Raw genomic sequence first — 19,188 nt, 5'->3', positions numbered from 1 at the left:
ACCTTTCGCGCATGCGGGGTACCGATCGGGTTTCCGGTACGGATCGGGTAGTAACATTAACTATGGAACAGATACAGCTTTTGCCACCAGAAGTTTGGGTCTATGTTCTCAGCTACCTGAACACGGAGGAAAAACACACTGTCCGCTTCTGCTGCAAGCACCTAAAGAATCTCGTCGACCACCCGTCTCTGTGGAGAGACTACACGGTAGTGCTGTCCGACCTCCGACGTTATACGTACGGCTTCTGGGACACTTTAAACTACCGCAGTCTCACCAGAGTAACGGTGCGGCATTTGGGGCGCAAAGAGTGGCGACGCCTCGTGAAGTTCCTCCCGTCACTCTCCACCATTGTGTTTGTGGACGGAGGACGGCAGTATAAGGAGAAATACTTGGACGCCCTTTCCAGGTTCCCCGACCTGAGGGGTGTCGGGGTGCGAAACGCTATCTGGGACGAGCCGGTTCTGGGGCACAATCTGGCAGTCCAGCTGGGGAGGCGGCTGACTCAGTTAAGCGTGTGCAACGTCCGTCTGCCCAACACGGTGCAGTTCATCAACAGCGTGTCGCACCTGGTCAACCTGCGGTACTTGCTCTTCCACCAGCAGGGAGAGGGCTACGGGCTGGACACGGTCAGGCCGGTGCCCTGCAGTGTTTTCCACAACCTGCTTCTGAACCTGACCAAGCTCAAACACCTATCCTGGGGGATGAAAGGGGAGCCGCCGGAGCCCCTGCCAGATGATTATTTCAACCCAGCGGACCCGGACCAACCAGGTGAGTCTCGTCACTCATCCAACGGGAAACTGCTGTGGTATAGGCTATCAAAGCATCAAAACCAGGCTTTAGAGCTGGTAAGCCAAGAACTGTGCCATTGTCCTCAAGATTTTCTATGCTGTCCTTCACATCCATCAAGAGACCTAACGCACGTTGGCTCAGGAGGTCACTATTAACAAACCTTAAATATTCTAATATTGCACATAGACATGCTCTAGCTTGTAAATTACATAAAAATGCCCTATTTGCAAACTTGCAACACCAGTAACACCAATGCAGTGTGTTTAGGATAATGTTTATGACTATTATTTGTAAGTGTACATTATGTTACAGCATTACAAATCCCAGTACAGACGACGCTGAAGTTGCCACATAGCCCTGAGTTGTTCCTGGGAATTTGTCTAGGTTGAAACAACTTTTTGTAGACGTGCGCTTTGCACCTGCACTCTTACACATAGACAAATGCAATCCGCGATCTAGCCTAATCACACGAACTACTGCTGGTCAGTTCACTTTACCTCAAATGACAATTTCAAATATCTGTTTAGTGACAGGGACAGCTTGTTTTAAACATGGCAGTGGAAAGGAAAATGACTCAAAATCCAAATTTTAGACTTAATTTAGTGTGTTGGAGAAATTTGTTTTCCAGCCACCGCAGTTTTGATACATATGGCCAATCTGCTGTACTAGTATTACTGTATCTCGGTGCTGCATTTGACACAGTGGGCCTCATTGTCCACTGCATCAGCTTAAGCAGTGTGCGTTGTCTCCAAACGAGGGCCAGAGGGACGAGCGCAGCAACAATGGTAAGAACCAGGAGAAGAACGAAGCCAAACAGATTAGTTTGTGTAAATGCTTTTATTACAAAGTATCCAGCATAATGAGATGGCTGTGCCACTATATCAACAAACTAACATATCCTGAAAGGGCTGATTAAACAAAAGAAAAATACTTCTGTTGCCAAGCTGCAGATTAGGTCATGTACAAATAGTGACTAAAGACAAGTTTCCCTTACTGCATACTGCAGTGTTCTGTTTCTTACTTAATTGCTGCAACTTTTACCCAACGTTTTATACTATTACAACTGCAGATGGTTTTATTTGCTGTGCAGCACTGTGGTCAAAGTCCGTTGTGTCCACCTCCAGTCCTTGAGAGCCACTGTCCTGTAGCTTTTAGATGCATCCTTGTTCTGACACACCTGAATCAAATGAATGGCTTGTTACCAGGACTTTGCCAAACTTGATGGCATGCTGAAGATCCAATCATTTGATTCACCTGTGTTGGAGTAGGGATGCATCTAAAAGCTGCAGGACAGTAGCTCTCGAGGACTGGAGTTGGACGCCCCTGTGCTAGGATATAGAAATAAACATACTTTTTGATCCTGCAGTGTTCTGCTATGGTGGCCCTGTGCTGACCACTCTGGAACTGGTGGATTACCCAGAAACCACCCTGTCAGAGAATGCGCTGAGAAGTCTCACCTCTCTTGAGTCGCTGGCCGTCAGGTACAGGTACATCAGAGAGGGCGTTGAGTGTCGCCTGCAGGCCTGGCTGAGTCCTCTGCAACACTTAAAATCTCTCACTATCATCGGTGAGTAACTCTGCTGTTCTGCAGTTTGTGTGGGTTTCTTTTAGTTGGTCTGGGACAACTGCATAATTGTTAGGCAACTAATATTTTTTGCGCAGGTTTAAAAAGCATCTTTCTGCATCGTTATATGCAGTTTATTTGGCAATGTCAATGCATCTTAAATTCCTGGTTTTCAAAGCAGAACTGAGCCTCAGGCGGGGGAAATAATAATAATAATAATGGATTGCATTTATATAGCACTTTTCGAGACCCTCAAAGCGCTTTACAATTCCACTATTCATTCATTCACTCACATTCACACACTGGTGGAGGCAGCTACAGTTGTAGCCACAGCTGCCCTGGGGTTCGACTGATAGAAGCGAGGGTGCCATATCGGCCCCTCTGGCCATCACCAGTAGGCGGTAGTTGAAGTGTCTTGCCCAAGGACACAACGACCGAGACTGTCCGAGCCGGGGCTCGACCTAACTACAAGATGAACTCCCAACTCTCGAGCCACGATCGCTCGAAATCCAAGTTTCTCCTTAACTCTTGGTGCTGCTTTCTGTCCTTGTAGGTGGGAATTCTCTCACTACCTATACCACCACCATCCCACCCAGTGTGACCAGGCTGACGCTGCGAGTAGCCATAACGCTGAAAGACATGGACTCTATTGCGCCTAAAGTCCCAGGACTGGAGCACCTTGACATTGAACAGAACCGCTCCAGTGGCAGTCTCTGCAGACGGATCCCTATGCTGTTTCCTCAACTCAAGACACTCAGGATACGGTGAGCCTTAGTTCATCCTAGTTTTTCTGCCTGGCAGTCTAAGCAGGAGAATGTTGATCAGACTGTATTATTTATCATAAAGTAAAGCATAATGTCTTCTCATTTGAGAACATTAGGTTTTTCCTTAAGAATGGCTAAAAACAAGTATTCAGTTATAAAACATTTTAGATTCATTTTCAACTAACAGATTATCCCATCAGATAATGAAAATTTGGGTTACCCAAAATTCTTTGGATAAATTTGGTCATTTCAAGATTTTGCAGGGAACTAATCTGTGGGGACAGCTTTCTGCAGTGAATGAACAGTTTGTTCTTTTTGTTTTTTTAAAACGTCTCATCCCTGTAATAAAATTATGTTTCAAGAAATGTAATGATCTAAGTAAGGGAAGATTTGGATGAAATCCCAGTGAAGAGGTCTCCACAAACTACTGTTAATTAAAAATGAAAATACGCATTAATCAGTCATTTAAGAAATGCTGATTGTTTAAATGTGCACTTCTCTTCTATATAACCTGCCTCAAAATATACAGGGCACTAAAGCATCCATACATGATGAAATCTTAGTCCGTTCAGTGGTGATCGGATGTGGCAGTTTGATTTGTGCAAGTTGTTTCTTGTGTCCATCGGGAAGTCCCCCTGCTCAGTTAGCATCAGCTATTTTAAATTAACTATAAGATTTTTTTTTTCTGGAAAAAATTGTTTCCTGTTTTGTTTTTTGTTTTTTAAAGCTGCAGGCCTTTTTTTTTTAGTATCTGTATAACAGGGTATGAGGTCCACATGACCCAAAGACCTACAATAGACCTATTAATAAGTAAATGAGGGTGGCAGTGGCTCAAGATGTGGATTGTCTACCAATCAGAAAGTCAGTGGTCAGATTTCCATTGGGCAAGAATCTGAACCATGAGTTGCTTTGATGCCTTAATCAGGATGTGTGCGTGTGTAAGAGATGTTGGATTAAGGCGCCTGGGCATAGAAAAGCACTTGTATGGATGTGTGTGTTCGATTGGGTGAATGAGAGCTTTGAGTTCTCAGCTGGAGAAGAAAGGTGCTATTTAAGTACCAGTCCATTTACTGTTTAAAGACGTTTCAACAAGCAAACAAGAAAATGACCTTACTACAGCCCTATAAGATATTGTGAACCTGCTCTTGAGGTACGTTAACGAGTCCTGTCCTGTTTCCTGCAGATTTTTCCGCCGGGAACCAGAGAAAGACCTGCTGAGCCTCCACAAGCTGCGACACCTGGTGCGGCTGGAGCTGATCGTGGAGCGTTCGTTCATCCTCCGAGATTACCTCAACGGGCACCCTTGGCCGAGCCCATCTGTGCAGGAGCTGATCAGTGAGCTGCAGGAGCTGTCTGAGAACAGGATCACGGTCATAACAACGATGCGGCAAAGGAACCCACTGCGTGAATGTGACTGTGTGTGGGAAGGAGACTGAACGGGTGCGAGGCAGAAATGTGGGAATTAAGTTATTTTTCTTCCCAAAAGCACTGCACCAGAATGAGCAGTGTCAAGAAGACCTGAGGTAAGAGCCACCCGTTGTCTGAAGGCATATGAAGGCAGCCATGGATCAGGAGTACTGAAGGTCTTCTCGGTCATAAAGCTAATAAATAGGCCGAAATGTGACACTTTTTTTTTTTTTTTGGCAACAAACAGAAGAGCAGAGTAGCAGTTGCATCATGTTATGTCTGGCTGGTTTGTAAAATGGTGCAATCCACAAACAAAATACGTTAGTTATGTGCATTGTTAAACGATGCCTTACATGCTCAGGCATGGTCTTTAAAGACATAAGAAGCTCTTAAATAATCAGATCTGTCAGTTTATTCCAGTTCCCAAAGTGACTGATTCAAGTAGCCCGTTTTGTTCTGTAAGATCTGACAGTACTGTTTACGTAATGTAACACATGAAGAACAGTAGCAGCAAGTCATGTTTTGAGAAGGCAGTTTACGTTGAAAACTCCTTAAAAAATTCTTTCTTAAACAGAGTTGTGCTGGGATCAGCCTGTGTGTCTGACACATCTGTCAGAGGCAAACGTTTAGCTGTTGGGTCATCTGAGTTTTGCTTTCTGGATGAAAAATTAAAGATAGTTTGAAGAGCTGAAAAGACTCTAAAATAGGTTCATTATTTTAATAATGGAGATCTTTGTGTCCTTGACAGAAAAAACTAAACTGGGTAAGAGGACAAAAACCTCAGGATCAAAGTTGTCTAGTGGTCAAAATATTTTTGTTTTGAAACCATTACATGAAATGTCAGGACCAGAAACGGCTTCTGTGTTACTGCAAAAACGCATTATTGTTACGTTTTGAGTTCAGGTGACTTAATTTTTTGATTTCAAATTGATCATTGCAATATTTGAGCTTTCAGGTTGTGTAAGCTAATTATTTCTTATTCATTTATTGCTTTTCAACAAGCCCTACAGTTATTTCTGAAGAGCAACATTTTTCTAAATGTCTGCAGATTTTTATTTTATTTTTTTTAGCTTTACAATTTGAATGTAGCAAGAAATGCAGAAGGGTTCGTTTTAAAAACTCCTTTGTTCAACAGGGTTAATGTTACATTTCTTTGCTGAGTGTTTTACTTTTATGGATGAATAAAAATTCATTAGAACATTTTTTTTTTCCTGTGATTTATACAATATGGAAGAGTCCTAAAAAATTGATATAGAACTTCCAACTGTTTTGAGTATTTTAGTCAAGATTCTGCAGGACTGTGATATTTGATGTGTTGTCTCTCCTTCATGCAGTAATTAAAATAGCTTGACCACAGCTGACCTTGTTGCAGATTTTATTAACATGAAAATTCCACAACACAAATTTAACCTTTACATGAGGGATGGAAGAAAGCCCAGATGAAGTACTGAATGTCCCACACTGATGTTAAGATGTACCTCAGAACTCCAGGAGCACAGATTGCGGCTCCACAGAGTTCAGGGCGATTTCTTGTTTCCGTCCATAGAGTCCATGTTCTACCTTTACACCTGCATTTGTGCACTTCGCTGAACCTGTCATGAGTTCTCTGCAGGCGGAGACCAGACTTGAGAAGAGCTGAGCACCCCACCACAGCTCGCATCCACCCTTGTACTGCATCCTTCTGTTGGGTGCTGGCTTCCCAAGCAGGGAGTCTTGGGGGACAAATAAAATACTTCCAGGAAGATCCAGGAGGGACACACAATGCCCGGAATGTTTCCGGAAAAGCCTGGTAGTCATCAGAGTGTTGGCTGTTGAGGACACGGTGGAAAACAGGCAAAGCCTTAGGCCACAAGATGGAAATCTGTTTGACTGTTACGTTTAGTTATACATAAATTTATCGTCCTGTTAACATAAGATTACCCCTTAAATTCATATTATGTCCACCTTGCTTGGATCCCCCTTTGCCTTCAGACCTGGATTAATTCGTAGCATGAATTCAGGAAGGTGCTGGAAACATTCCTCAGAGATTTTGGTTCATATTTACATGCAAGCATCACACAGCTGCAGCTGATCCATAACATGAATCTCCAGTTCCACCTCATCCAATGAACTCAACGCTATGTTCACGATACCAATTTAAGATGATCCGAGCTTTGTGACATAACACAATTGCACATGATCACGCTTTACTGATGAGTAAAGCGTGATCACTAAAGGATGGACATGGTCAGCAATAATACTCAGGTTGGCTGTGGTGTTTAAACAACACTCAGTTGGTACCAAGCAGCTCAGAGTGTGCCAAGATAAATATCCTACACTCACGCATGCACCACCCACACCAACCTGCAGGATCCACACCCTCATGTTGTTTACTGTCAGAATGTCACAGCAGAAAAACTCATCAGACCAGGCAATGCTTTTACAGTCTTCTGTTGTCTAAATTTGATCAGCCTGTGTGAACTGTAGCCCGAGTTTCCTTTTCTTAGCTGATAAGATCATTGCCTTTAAGAGCAGTGAGCGTACATACTGTGTTTGAGTTGTTTGGATAACTTTTACATGTTTTGTGGGTTTTTTTTTCAAAGTGCTGTTTGACACTTTTTTTTTTTCCACTTTGGCTCAAAGACCAATTTCTGGATCTCTATAAAAAATTTAAGGTGAGCAACTTTCAGTAGTTAATTTAAATTCATTTGTCTAAGCTGCTATTACCGTTTTCTGGTTATTAGCTACTGTGAGTCAGCTAACATGTGCAGCAGTAACTCACCCATCTCATTTGTCACATCTTCAGTGGCTCCGTGAAAGAAACACACATAGACAACCAATCCCTGCTGAATCTAAGGAGAGGGAGGCACAGCGTGGAAACAATAATAATTAATTGGGTACTTTACAGGATCGCACATAAAAACAAAGTCTCACACATTAATGTTTTGTTAACCTCAAGTAAGCATTTACATTTCATTAATTATGAGAATAAAGTGCCACATTATGCCTCGTCCTTCAGCCGGTTACACTGTATATCCTTTCTGAACATGGAAAAGGTTTGAGTAGTCATAAACCTCAATATCCACACGCGATGGGGTTATACTCACCGAACAGTGTGTGACTAGACTGATTTAAATACAGTAGTTTTATGAGAACTGATTAAATTAATCCAGTAACTGTTAATAAACCATCACACAAAATATAACGTATTGTATTAATCAAATGTATGATAAAAGTACACCGGGGGCAGCAGGACATGATTATTACATTTCCACGACAAGACAAAGACTTAATTAAATAAAATACATTGAAAAACAAACGCACCCACCTCTGCCCACTGAGCATCTGCTCCATCCACAGCAGGTTTGAGCTTAATCTTTGCGTGACTACACTGCTGAATGACAGTTCGGGCCTGAAGCCTGATGGGCCTATAAAAAACAGCTGAGCTGCTCGGACACACAAAAACAGACGACAAACCCATTAAACCGCTGACAAACACCACCTGCCAACAAAATCAGAATATGAAATAATGAAAATAGGTATAAAAAGACTGATATTTTGTGCTGCACCTGTCAGCATTAGGCGAGGGTTTTGCAGTTTTTTCCACAGCAGAGCTACCGATGGTGAAGACAGGCCAGGGTTTGGTGCTCAGGGCCATCACAGGCTCCAGACCACTGCTAGAGCTCCATTTAGCTGAAGAATCTGCCTCTGGGCCTCTTTTCTTCTTCACTGTGCGCTGGACACTGCAATGACTTCGGATTTGTGTTGATGTATGTGCCTCTGGAGGACTTTTTTGACTTGGAGCCTGAATGTGCTGCAGTGGAGCATGCTGCTCTAAAACAAGCTGTGCTTGGATGCAGTGTTGTGTCCCATTGTTGCCCTGAGGGCTACTTGTTTTTTCCTGTTCTTGAGGCTGTGCAGGCTTCTCTGGCTGGGGATTTACCGGATTCTCTATCCTTTTTTGCTTCTTAGAGCTTTCAGGATCCTTTTGTATTTCAAAATGCGAAGAAGTCATTCTCTTCATAGACAAGAGCTTTGTGACAGAGGGGATTTTTGGAGACCTGGGCTGTAAGTTGATGGGATTTTTCAGGTGAAGGAGGATGGGAATTTTGGGCTGAGGATTATCGTGAATTTCAGTCTGGGAGGACAAACTGGAAGAAGGTTCATCCTACAAGTGAGATGGGAGACAAAGTCAGTTCAACTTTATAACTTACATACAACATAATTATGGAGGTGGCAGAGCATGAGCTAGTTCTTTATTAGAGGCTGAACTGTTACTGTTTCGTTCTTCTAGAAACAACTCGTGCTACCTGCAGCCATTTATCTGAGCTCTGGTATCCAAGTAACTTCTGTTTCATAAAATGTGCATGCATAGAATCATCTGTCTAATCTTAATTGAAAAGTACTGCCAGCTGCCAGTGCTAGCCCTCAGCCTCCTAGCAGATACACCAATGGTATCAATTTCAAAATCCTACGCTGGCTCGTTCTTAAGTTATCACATTCACAAGATTTTCAGAAAAGCTGACCGGTGACAGATTTGATCTTGTCTGAGATTTTTAGAACAGCTTCTTTTTCCTCTAGAATTTCTTCAACGAACTGCTGCAGAATTATCAAATCAGGATTTTTGAGTGCAGTACTTATCTCTTATGCGGTTTCTGATTTATATCCAGTGATTGCTGGATGGAAAGGCCAATTAGCTTGAAGCAGCCCAACAACTGAACAGCTCCAACACAAGAAAAACTTGGATCCCAAGACAAGCTGACAGATTATTTTTCTTCTTTCTTTTTAATAAAAATGTTTGTATCAGGCATAGGAAACTGATGATGTCACGAAATTGCTTCCTATATGAGCATTTTGACTGCCACTGTGTTGTTGTGTTTATTTGGAGCCAAAAACTACCAATATCCAAATGGATGTTGAAATAAACACACAAAAAAATCAACCACCATAAATAGTGGCTTGCAAAAGTATTTGGTCCCCTTGAACTTTTCCACATTTTGTCACATCACAGCCACAAACATGAATCAGTTTTATTGGAATTCCACGTCAAAGACCAACACAAAGTGGTGCACACGTGAGAAGTGGAACGAAAATCATACATGATTCCAAACATTTTTTACAAATAAATAACTGCAAAGTGGGGTGTGCGTAATTATTCAGCCCCCTGAGTCAATACTTTGTAGAACCACCTCGCAGCTGCAATTACAGCTGCCAGTCTTTTAGGTTTGTCTCTACCAGCTTTGCACATCTACAGACTGAAACTCTTGCCCATTCTTCTTTGCAAAGCAGCTCCTGCTCAGTCAGATTAGATGGACAGCGTTTGTGAACAGCAGTTTTCAGATCTTGCCACAGATTCTCGATTGGATTTAGACACCAGACAGGTCAGGCATAAAGTTATTGAGAAATTTAAAGCAGGCTTAGGCTACAAAAAGATTTCCCAAGCCTTGATCATCCCACGGAGGACTGTTCAAGCGATCATTCGGAAATGGAAGGAGTATGGCACAACTGTAAACCTACCAAGACAAGGCCGTCCACCTAAACTCACAGGCCGAACAAGGAGAGCGCTGATCAGAAATGCAGCCAAGAGGCCCATGGTGACTCTGGACGAGCTGCAGAGATCTACAGCTCAGGTGTGGGAATCTGTCCATAGGACAACTATTAGTCGTGCACTGCACAAAGTTGGTCTTTATGGAAGAGTGGCAAGAAGAAAGCCATTGTTAACAGAAAACCATAAGAAGTCCCGTTTGCAGTTTGCCACAAGCCATGTGGGGGACACAGCAAATATGTGGAAGAAGGTGCTCTGGTCAGATGAGACCAAAATGGAACTTTTTGGCCAAAATGCAAAATGCTATGTGTGGCGGAAACTAACACTGCACATCACTCTGAACACACCATCCCCACTGTCAAATATGGTGGTGGCAGCATCATGCTCTGGGGGGGCTTCTCTTCAGCAGGGACAGGGAAGCTGCTCAGAGTTGATGGGAAGACGGATGGAGCCAAATACGGGGCAGTCTTGGAAGAAAACCTCTTGGAGTCTGCAAAAGACTTGAGACTGGGGCGGAGGTTCACCTTCCAGCAGGACAACGACCCTGAACATAAAGCCAGGGCAACAATGGAACGGTTTAAAACAAAACATATCCATGTGTTAGAATGGCCCAGTCAAAGTCCAGATCTAAATCCAAAACTGCTGTTCACAAACGCTGTCCATCTAATCTGACTGAGCTGGAGCTGTTTTGCAAAGAAGAATGGGCAAGAGTTTCAGTCTCTAGATGTGCAAAGCTGGTAGAGACAGACCCTAAAAGACTGGCAGCTGTAATTGCAGCAAAAGGTGGTTCAAGGAGCTAAAGCTTTGGCAAACCCACCACTGTGTCCTTGGAATTCACTGTCAGCTGCTCCTCTGCATCACCATCACTATCAGTATCCTCATCATTCGCACTGCCAACATGCAGACAGAGAGAGAAGAGCAGGTAGATATTAGACATAAAAATGGGGAAACCATATCAACAGTTCACTAGTACTTTGAGATACTAAGATAGAAATTACCTGTCTAAGTCATGAGATGTCAGTTCCTGTAGTTGAGCTGATGTCTGAACCGCTAAACCTCTCGCCTCTGCTTGGTGATTCGGTTTCTTCGTCTTCTTCATGCTGCACTGAGAGCAGTTGTTGATCCACTGCACAACATCAGGCCTCATGGTTCTCCAGAAGTATCTGTAAGAAAGTTCAGACCTGAGACCGTGTTGATGATTCTGACTGAAACGTGTCACTAACGAGAAACAGCGCGAGGGGAAACCTCTCATTCAGCAGTCTGAGACACTTGTTGACGTCGAGGTGGTTGAGCTCGTTGTGATAGTCCACCAGTGCGGTTTCAACCTGCTGCCTGTTCCTCAGAACCAAATGCATTTGGTCTCCCTTCACCGTATGAAGAACACCGTCTGGGAAAGCAGTGGTAGGGTAAATGTTACAGCACAGTGTAGCAGTGCATAGTATAAAATATTGACATTCTTTTCCTAAATAATATTGAAATTAAAACTCCTTTGTTATGCATACCTGCATGCCTGTGTTTTATCATGGAAAATGCACTACACAGGCATTATTAGTATTTTGTGGCCGAGTTTTGAACACACAGATTTGTACGAACCTTTAATGGCAAACTTCTTGCAGAACCTCCTAAAGGTGTTCTTTTCTACATAGTTCAGTCCAGGTGGGTAAGTGCGTTTGGTAAGGTAGAGCTCCACAGCATCGTACTTGGCAAAAATGGCCTGCTAACACAGAGACGTAGATCATGTAAATACATATGGTTCATGAATCTCTGCAGCAAATAAAATTTTGTCAACCTGACAAATCTAAAACATACCTCCTCCCCCACCGCAGACTGGCTCGGACCTCTGGATGGGACCTTTGGAGGAAACAGATCAGTTATTAGAATTGTGACACTGTTGCATTAATAATACTAAGTAACTGTGATGCTCACTGCGGAGTCCGTGTGGACCGAGAGTGCAGGCACAGCATCTGGATTTAGGGTGATGACCTCCCCACTATGGCTGAAACAGTCGTCAGTGAAATGTATCGAACAAATGGAAGACCGGAGCCGAGGATGCCAGTTTGGACGGCCGGTAGCCTTCAACCACTTTGCCAACAGAGTTGCATTGTGAAGAGGAAACCTAGGGTAATATATTAATGATGAAGAAGTACGCACACTTTACCAAAGCACATTGAAGTCACAGCTACATGATTAATATGGGTTTAAGGGCAGGCCTTTAGCCTTATTTGGGGTATTGCATTAAGTAGCCAAGAAGCTGTCAGAGTACACCGATCAGGCATAACAATATAACCACCTGTCTAACAAAGTGTTGGTACCGCTTTTGCTGCCAAGACAGCTCTGGCTCATCAAGGCATGGACTCCACTAGACCCCTGTAGGTGTGCTGTGGTATCTGGCATCAAGATATTAGCAGCAGATCCTTTAAGTGCTGTAAGTTTTAAGGTGAGCCCTCCACGGATCTGACTTGTTTGTCCAGCACATCCCACAGATGCTTGGTTGGATTGATTGAATCTGGAGACCAAGTCAACACCTCAAAGCTATTGTGCTCTTCAAACCTTCCCTGAACAATATTTGGGCATCCTTGTGCTGCAAAAGCAACATCAATTCTTAAGTGTACCAATTATATTCAGTCAAATGCACCATTACTGATTTCTAATGTATAATGGTCCAAAACCTATAGCACAAAAACTAATATTTATTGGGGCTTTTTGTCCTTTCAAGAACAAAGTAAGATATAGAAGTGGTTAAAGTGGTTCTATTATGTTCTCCATGCTTCACATTTCAAAAACACAAACTATATTATCTTATTCTGGCTCAGGGGAGGTTCATCTTATAGCTAAAACAAAAGCAGCAGCTTATCAATAACAACCTCTCTAAAACCCAGTTTAATTTTCTGATCGACCATCTTCCAAATGCACTTGGTATAAACATAAGCAAAACTCTGTATACTCTGTGCATGTACTTTATCTGTAGCAGATAAACCTATTTAAAAAAAACAGATCAACATATAAGTATGAAATAAAAACATTGCTAACCCAGCAGTTAGCTTAAACGCCTGATCTTTTAACTTAGAGGGATAACATCTGCCTTTGTGACATCACATTCATGATAAAATAACAGAAATGAGCAAAAATAAAGCATAATCTGCTCACTAAACTCTCACCAGAACAGGAGCGAACACGGTATGTTTTATCACAGAAGTCCTAAAGGTTTTAGGACTATTATTTTTTCATTAATTAATTCTGTGTTTCTCTGTTTACTTTCGTAGTATAAGCAGAAAACAATCAAGAAAAAACGATTCATACTTGTGGAAGGTGAGGCCCAGGCGTCTCTCTACTGGTCCACAGCAGTTTGTGCACCCAAGAACACTGCAGCGCATCCACTTCCTCTTGGTTCTGTTAAGGCAGGTTTGGCAGTTGGCGATCCAACTAGCCAGGTCTCGAGTCATGCTGCCCCAGTGGAAGTGCTTTGAAATTTCTTGCTGGCAGACCCCCTGACCATAGTGGCCCTTGCTGTCATGAAACTCTCGCAGGATTGAGTTTACCTGGGATCAAAAGGAAGCACAGTTGGTTAGCAAAGCATGGTTGGATATTTAATAGTATTTGTAAGACCATTATGCAAATTACAGATCACATAAGACTTGTGTGATCATGCAATGTCAGTCTGAGTAATAGTTGAGGCATGGGCTGAGGAAAGATGTGCAAATAGAGATGTTAACAGTATTTTAAAAATCCTGGATTTTGGAGCTCTTAGGAGGCTTCCTCCAACAACACGAAGACACCTTAATGCTCACTGCAAAAAGGACACTGGTGTAGTGCTCCAGGTGCAAAGGTGACAGAGCCAAGTGGCCCATACAGAATCAGAATCAGAATACTTTATTAATCCCCAAGGAAATTATGTGGGTTACGGTTGCTCCAAGGCAGTAACAGTAACAGACTAAGCCATTTAAACAATACAGTATGTTACAGATTTTACTAATTTAAAAAGATAGCGCTAATATATACAAATCACTCAATTATAAATATCAAGAATTAACAGAGATAATTATAAATAAATATCAATAACTCACAAGAATATTACAGAGTAGAAAAGAGCATGTGCAAAAAGGGTGTAACTATTGCAGTGTTTACAGTGTGTTAGATGGAGGAGTTGTACAGGGAGATGGCCACAGGCAGGAATGATTTCCTGTGTCGTTCAGTGGTGCTTTTTGGTAATCTCAGTCTCTCACTGAATGTGTTCCAGCCAGCACGTCATGGAGTGGGTGGGAGGTATTGTCCAGCATTGTCTTTATCCTGGACAACATCTGCCTTTCAGACACCAGAGAAGCATCCACCTGCATCATTGTCAGCTTGTCACCCAGGAGGTTTGGCCTCATGGGGTTGAATGCACTGGAAAAGTTAAAAAACATGACCCTCGCAGTGTTTGCTGGCTAGTAAGGATGGGTGCAGACACGATTGAGCAGGTAGATGATGGCGTTCTCAACGCAAACTGAAGAGGATCCTGATGTGGTCTGACTACGAGTCGGAGCTGGTCCATACAGGACCACAACCTGCAGAAAACGGGGACCTGCCAGCTCACACAATCTCAGAGGGTCATGAGAAGAGCAGCAGATGAAGTGATGAGGGTCAGATGAAATTAATGGCTGATTGTTTTGTTTGATTCCATTTATAACTGCTGAACGAATTTTCATTGTTGTTAGCTTCTGCAAGAACTAAATAAAGAATATAACCTGTACTTAAAGTGAAAATCTCTTTCACTTTAAGATGCCATTATCCTCTCCTCAGTGATGTAAAGATACAGATTAGTTGATGGTTTTAACCAGTTGTGTTTAGTCTCTGAAATTAACACTTCCAGATGTGTTATAATAAGGCGTAAAATGTCATAAAACAAAGTGTTTCCTCCGCTGACCACTGACCACCAGCACAAAAGGTCTTCATTTGAAATCTGTAAGCTAGCAATTACCTCCTCTCTGCTGCGTGGCACGCTGAGAGGTCGAGAAGCCCGTGTGTACATCAGCACTCCATCTTAAAAAGAAAAGACATATTTCTAAAGTTTGACTATGAACATTTCAGCACCTTTATAAATGATTTAGTGTGTTCCTTTAGAGCACTGAAGCAGTCAAATAAAAATGAGTATTGCTTGTTGTGTTTAAAACCCTTTCCACTCACCTATTAGGCCAAAGCGCTTGGCCATCCTTTTTAAGGCACTTCTATTTTTCTTGCTTTGTGTTGGTAAAATCCTGTGGCTCAGATATCTAAAGTATGCAAAAGAAAACATGCTAATTTAAACGAACATGCGTCACATGGGTGTGAAGTTTTCGTGTCATCAAACACATACCTGGCGACATGGTTGTACGTGGTGAAAGTTGGCTCAATGACAGTCTTCCTCCTTGTGTGCTCCTTCACTGTCTGGACTGCGGTGGAGTCTGGAGCCGACGAGCAGTACTGGTGTTCCTGCAGCTCCATAGGGGTTTCCGACTGATCAGTGGCTGGATGAGGGGGCGTTTCGGTTTTGGTATTAGCAGCAGCTGCAGAGATGAGGTCTTCCAGCGTGTTGGAAAGCAGGACTTCCTCATCTGAAGGAATGGGCACCTGAAAGGCACATAGGTTTACCTGATCAGCTCTGAGAACTAACTCAAGTCCACACTCTTAGTACGCTTCTGCAGGACTGGATGGGAAAAAAAGCATTATTGCCTAATTCTGTTAAAGTTTCTGAAAGCACTGCAAATTTTGTAATGAAATGAGTAAATATGCAGGTCCAAACACTAAGAAGAATGAAGTGAGTAAAAAAAAAAACCCAAAAGTAAATCCGCAGACTTGCTAATTACAATTGACAGGTTTTTAATGTGCTCTCAGTCTTTTGTGTCACCTCCTCATCGGGCATGATGCTGGGTACAGCATCTGATGATAGTGTCGGCTGACCGTCCTCATTCAGGGTATAGCAGGATGGGTCAAAGTGTCGGGAGCAGATGTAGGAGTTTGAGCGCAGCGAGCCTTCATCCCTCTGCGCAACTGTCAGCCATTTCTGCCGCTGCTCGGGGTCCTTTGGAAACCTGCAGATGCACAAAGGCCAGTTTTGCTTTGGAGAACTTACAGAGAAAGCTGAACAAAAGCCAAGTCTGCCTGTGGTGTACCACAAGGCTCCATTTAAGTTCCACTATAGTTCTAAGTAAATGCACTCTGGAAAATACAACAATATTGTGTTCCAACAATACTTTGTCTTCAGTGAATCAAAGTGAAATCCTGGGTGGCTCATAGCTCAAAATGGTTCAACTCCAAAGCCCCCATAAGCTTTATTAGCCCTCTGCTATCTCTGCTTGTAATTTAAAACGTGCCAAACAAATCAGTTATTTTCTTAGCATGCTTAATACCATGTCTCTTGGGAAATTAAAATCCTCCCCGCGGTTAAAACATTACATATGAAATTCATTTGTTTATTTTTAAAGAACTGCCTGAAATCTGACCTCTTCTGGCTGACTTTATCTCTAGATCTCTCTCACATCTTCATATCTTTAAAATGTGTATTGACTGGAAAAAGTTCTTATTTGTCAATTTATACACACATAACACAAATTACGGCAAGTTATGGCAACCTGTCATTCACATATTATTACAACATAAATGGTAAGTTCTGTTTTAGTTATTCAATCATTCTTTGTGCAAAATACAATTTTTTTGTTTTAGATCTGAGACAATTGAGCCCAGTGTGTAACGCCACCTGACCTGTGGAAGGTGATCTCAGGGTGTATGTAACTGGAAGAATCACAACCATAAACCAGGCAAAACTGGACGCGCAGATTAGCTAGCTCTTTAGTAGGTTGATTCTGGCAAACGTCACAAGCCTTTATCCAGTTCTTCACGGCCGCAGTCACTCCAACCCAGTAATACATCAGCTGGATGGACATCAAGAGTTAAAACACTTTTCTATGAATAGCCTTAATTTGAACCATTTTGGTGACTTAAAGAACACAGCTCATTTAAACTCACCATTATTTCCCTTACTGCCCGTTCCCGGCGCGCATGGTTGTTGTTATTGTGGTATTGTATCAGGATCTCACGTATTTCTTCGTCACTCCTAACGACACGGAGGAGGCGGCCTCGATAAGACCGCCACAAACAGCCATCTGGAGGTTTGAGCATTCAGCAACATTCCTAATAAGTGACTGAAAGGCTATATTCAGTGCAGTGCTTTCTCTCATGCATTATCCAGGTGATCTACAAAATGTTCATGGGTGTATGAACATTGGGTAATTCATAGATTCTGAAGATGTGACGTTACTGGAACAACTTTTGTGGCAATGGTTCAATGGTTTTCAATCCATACATTTTAATATTTAATTAGCTATTCAAAATTTCAACTTAAAATGATCTAAAAACATATCAGAAATTTTACTTCCACCTAAATGTAGCACAATGAATTATATATAAATTTTAGTCACAACAGTAGTAGTAGTAGTTCTCGCAGCAAAGCACCATCTTGTGGTCAATATAGGTATTACACCAAACTGAGCACAGGGTCACAGCGCTGGCTAAACTTCAATTAATGTCTCTTCAACACCATACAAACATTTTGTTTGATGCTGCCAAACATTGAGAACTGTTTTTTTTTGTGTAACATCTACTGTACCTTTGTAAGTAAACTTTTTGCTATCTTTAGAGAGAAGCTTTTTCCAGCTTTTTGATGTATTTACTTGAAACTTTCCTGTCAGTAAATAATGCTCCAAACAATCCAGAAAGGCATAAGAGGGCATCTGCAGGTGGAAAAGTGGGAAACAAAGACAGAGAGGTTAAGAAAGGTGATTTAAAACTTTAACAATCACAAAAGATTATTGCAATTACAAGCTTTGCCTTCTGTGATGACAAATCAATTGAAATCAATTTTAAATCACTTTTTGGTCTGTATTTTGGACAGAAGAAGTCAATTAAAGACATCACTATAGGAAAATATGAGTACATGATAACGTTTTGTTGTAATAAATGATATCCAAGAAAATGCAGGTACAATACATACTGAAGAATAGTAAGTTAAAATGTTTCATTAAATACTGTAAATTTAAATGGCAAGTTCACAATGGTCTGTCAATTATGAACTAAATATGAATTTTCTCTCTTTCTTGGTGCTTATGATTAAATAACTGGTATTCTGTCAATAATGTGTTGACTCACTTTGGCTTTTTGGCGGTGGTTTATTTAAAACAAGCAATTAACATTTAGTTACTGTTAATCAATTAGTTCACTGACAAGTACAAAAATAAAAAAATAAAAAGTAAATGCCGAGAGGTTTGTAATAAAAAAACGTAGTCTCATATTTAGGCCTGCTCTTGTGGCGCGCACATGCGCAAATGTAAACCGACATTATTTTAATTCTGGAAACGTGTCGTGAAATAAGCAGACGTTTCCCTACCTTAGATCATCTTTCGTCTATTCGACACAAATCCTCGTTACACCGGTTCCAACTTTTAACATAAATTCTACTGCAAGTACTTATTTTTCCCACAGATTTCTTCAAATAATTAAATCTTTTTCTTTCAAATTATCTGAATTTATACACACGTGCTGTAAAGAAACATATTTTAAGAGCAAATTAATAGCTAACTGTGGCGTTTTGTTCCGTGCAAACTTGTCCCGCAGTAATAATCTTTCACGTTCCGGTATGGATAATTTCAAAATAAGGGTTATTACGTTTGTCAATTATTTTTTCATTTTCTTTTATTTATTTTTTTAAGTAATTAGCCCTTAAAAAATGAAAAGTGCATTTTTTTTCATGTTCGCGAAACAATTACAAGTATTATGTTGGTCGCAGGGACTGAGTTATGTCAAGTATTCTATAGTAATAAATTACATTATAATGATATATTTCATTCAAAAACTATTTATATGATATTTTTGAACAAACAACAATAAGTTGAATCAAATGAGTAAGCGATACCAAAAACCCCAACGTTTTACGGATGGGTAGTGATGGGAAGAAAATACATATATAAAAGAAAATAAAGTACACTTATAAAACTATTTCTTGAAAGGTAGTCGTTTGTTTGCGTTTTCAGTGCTTTTATTTTCACAGGAAATAATTTTAACGGAAGTTTAATTGCTGTCACATGGTCATCACTTGACAGAAGAATGTTTTGACACAGGTTGCAGAAGCT

The 19,188-nt window shown here is 41.5% G+C and overlaps 2 protein-coding genes across 3 annotated transcripts; one reads left to right on the top strand and one right to left on the bottom strand.

Moving 5' to 3' along the window:
- Window positions 1–19: 19 nt before the first annotated feature.
- LOC102209154 (uncharacterized) lies at window positions 20–5,872 on the top strand. Its single transcript, XM_005728580.1, has 4 exons — window positions 20–768; window positions 2,156–2,356; window positions 2,907–3,117; window positions 4,301–5,872. Exons 1-4 carry the CDS (start codon window positions 63–65, stop codon window positions 4,551–4,553), a joined length of 1,371 nt encoding a protein of 456 aa, XP_005728637.1. The 5' UTR covers window positions 20–62; the 3' UTR covers window positions 4,554–5,872.
- A 13-nt stretch (window positions 5,873–5,885) lies between these two features.
- LOC102208670 (uncharacterized) lies at window positions 5,886–18,672 on the bottom strand. 2 transcript variants are annotated; one of them, XM_005728578.1, is made up of 19 exons: window positions 18,447–18,672; window positions 17,670–17,793; window positions 17,030–17,166; window positions 16,766–16,935; window positions 15,912–16,095; window positions 15,381–15,634; window positions 15,212–15,297; window positions 15,006–15,067; window positions 13,349–13,587; window positions 11,975–12,164; window positions 11,858–11,899; window positions 11,642–11,765; window positions 11,294–11,435; window positions 11,047–11,211; window positions 10,866–10,938; window positions 8,073–8,671; window positions 7,832–7,949; window positions 7,286–7,355; window positions 5,886–6,332 (listed from the first exon to the last, which is right to left on the bottom strand). In XM_005728578.1, the coding sequence occupies exons 2-19, from the start codon at window positions 17,791–17,793 to the stop codon at window positions 6,004–6,006; spliced, it is 3,108 nt and encodes a 1,035-aa protein (XP_005728635.1). In that variant the 5' UTR covers window positions 18,447–18,672; the 3' UTR covers window positions 5,886–6,003. The 2 variants fall into 2 exon arrangements, with proteins under 2 accessions (XP_005728635.1, XP_005728636.1); XM_005728579.1 differs by having other exon boundaries at window positions 11,642–11,762.
- Window positions 18,673–19,188: the final 516 nt, after the last annotated feature.

Source organism: Pundamilia nyererei, unplaced genomic scaffold (assembly GCF_000239375.1).
Source record: "Pundamilia nyererei isolate P.nyererei 1_Seehausen unplaced genomic scaffold, PunNye1.0 scaffold00029, whole genome shotgun sequence".
NCBI classification, from domain to species: domain Eukaryota; kingdom Metazoa; phylum Chordata; class Actinopteri; order Cichliformes; family Cichlidae; genus Pundamilia; species Pundamilia nyererei.
The sequence above is the reverse complement of the archived record's forward strand: the minus strand, read 5'-3'. Positions and strand labels throughout refer to the sequence as shown.

What these genes read in the sequence shown, in the direction of transcription:
- LOC102208670 (XM_005728578.1), bottom strand. Translation starts at nt 17,793, where the DNA reads ATGCCCTCTTATGCCTTTCTGGATTGTTTGGAGCATTATTTACTGACA. An exon ending in CAAAAAGTTTACTTACAAAG is followed by an intron (nt 17,167 to 17,669) that starts GTACAGTAGATG and finishes TCAAACCTCCAG; the next exon opens with ATGGCTGTTTGTGGCGGTCT. An exon ending in CTGGGCCTCACCTTCCACAA is followed by an intron (nt 12,165 to 13,348) that starts GTATGAATCGTT and finishes ATATTACCCTAG; the next exon opens with GTTTCCTCTTCACAATGCAA.
- LOC102209154 (XM_005728580.1), top strand. Translation starts at nt 63, where the DNA reads ATGGAACAGATACAGCTTTTGCCACCAGAAGTTTGGGTCTATGTTCTC. An exon ending in AGCGGACCCGGACCAACCAG is followed by an intron (nt 769 to 2,155) that starts GTGAGTCTCGTC and finishes TTGATCCTGCAG; the next exon opens with TGTTCTGCTATGGTGGCCCT. An exon ending in AAAATCTCTCACTATCATCG is followed by an intron (nt 2,357 to 2,906) that starts GTGAGTAACTCT and finishes CTGTCCTTGTAG; the next exon opens with GTGGGAATTCTCTCACTACC.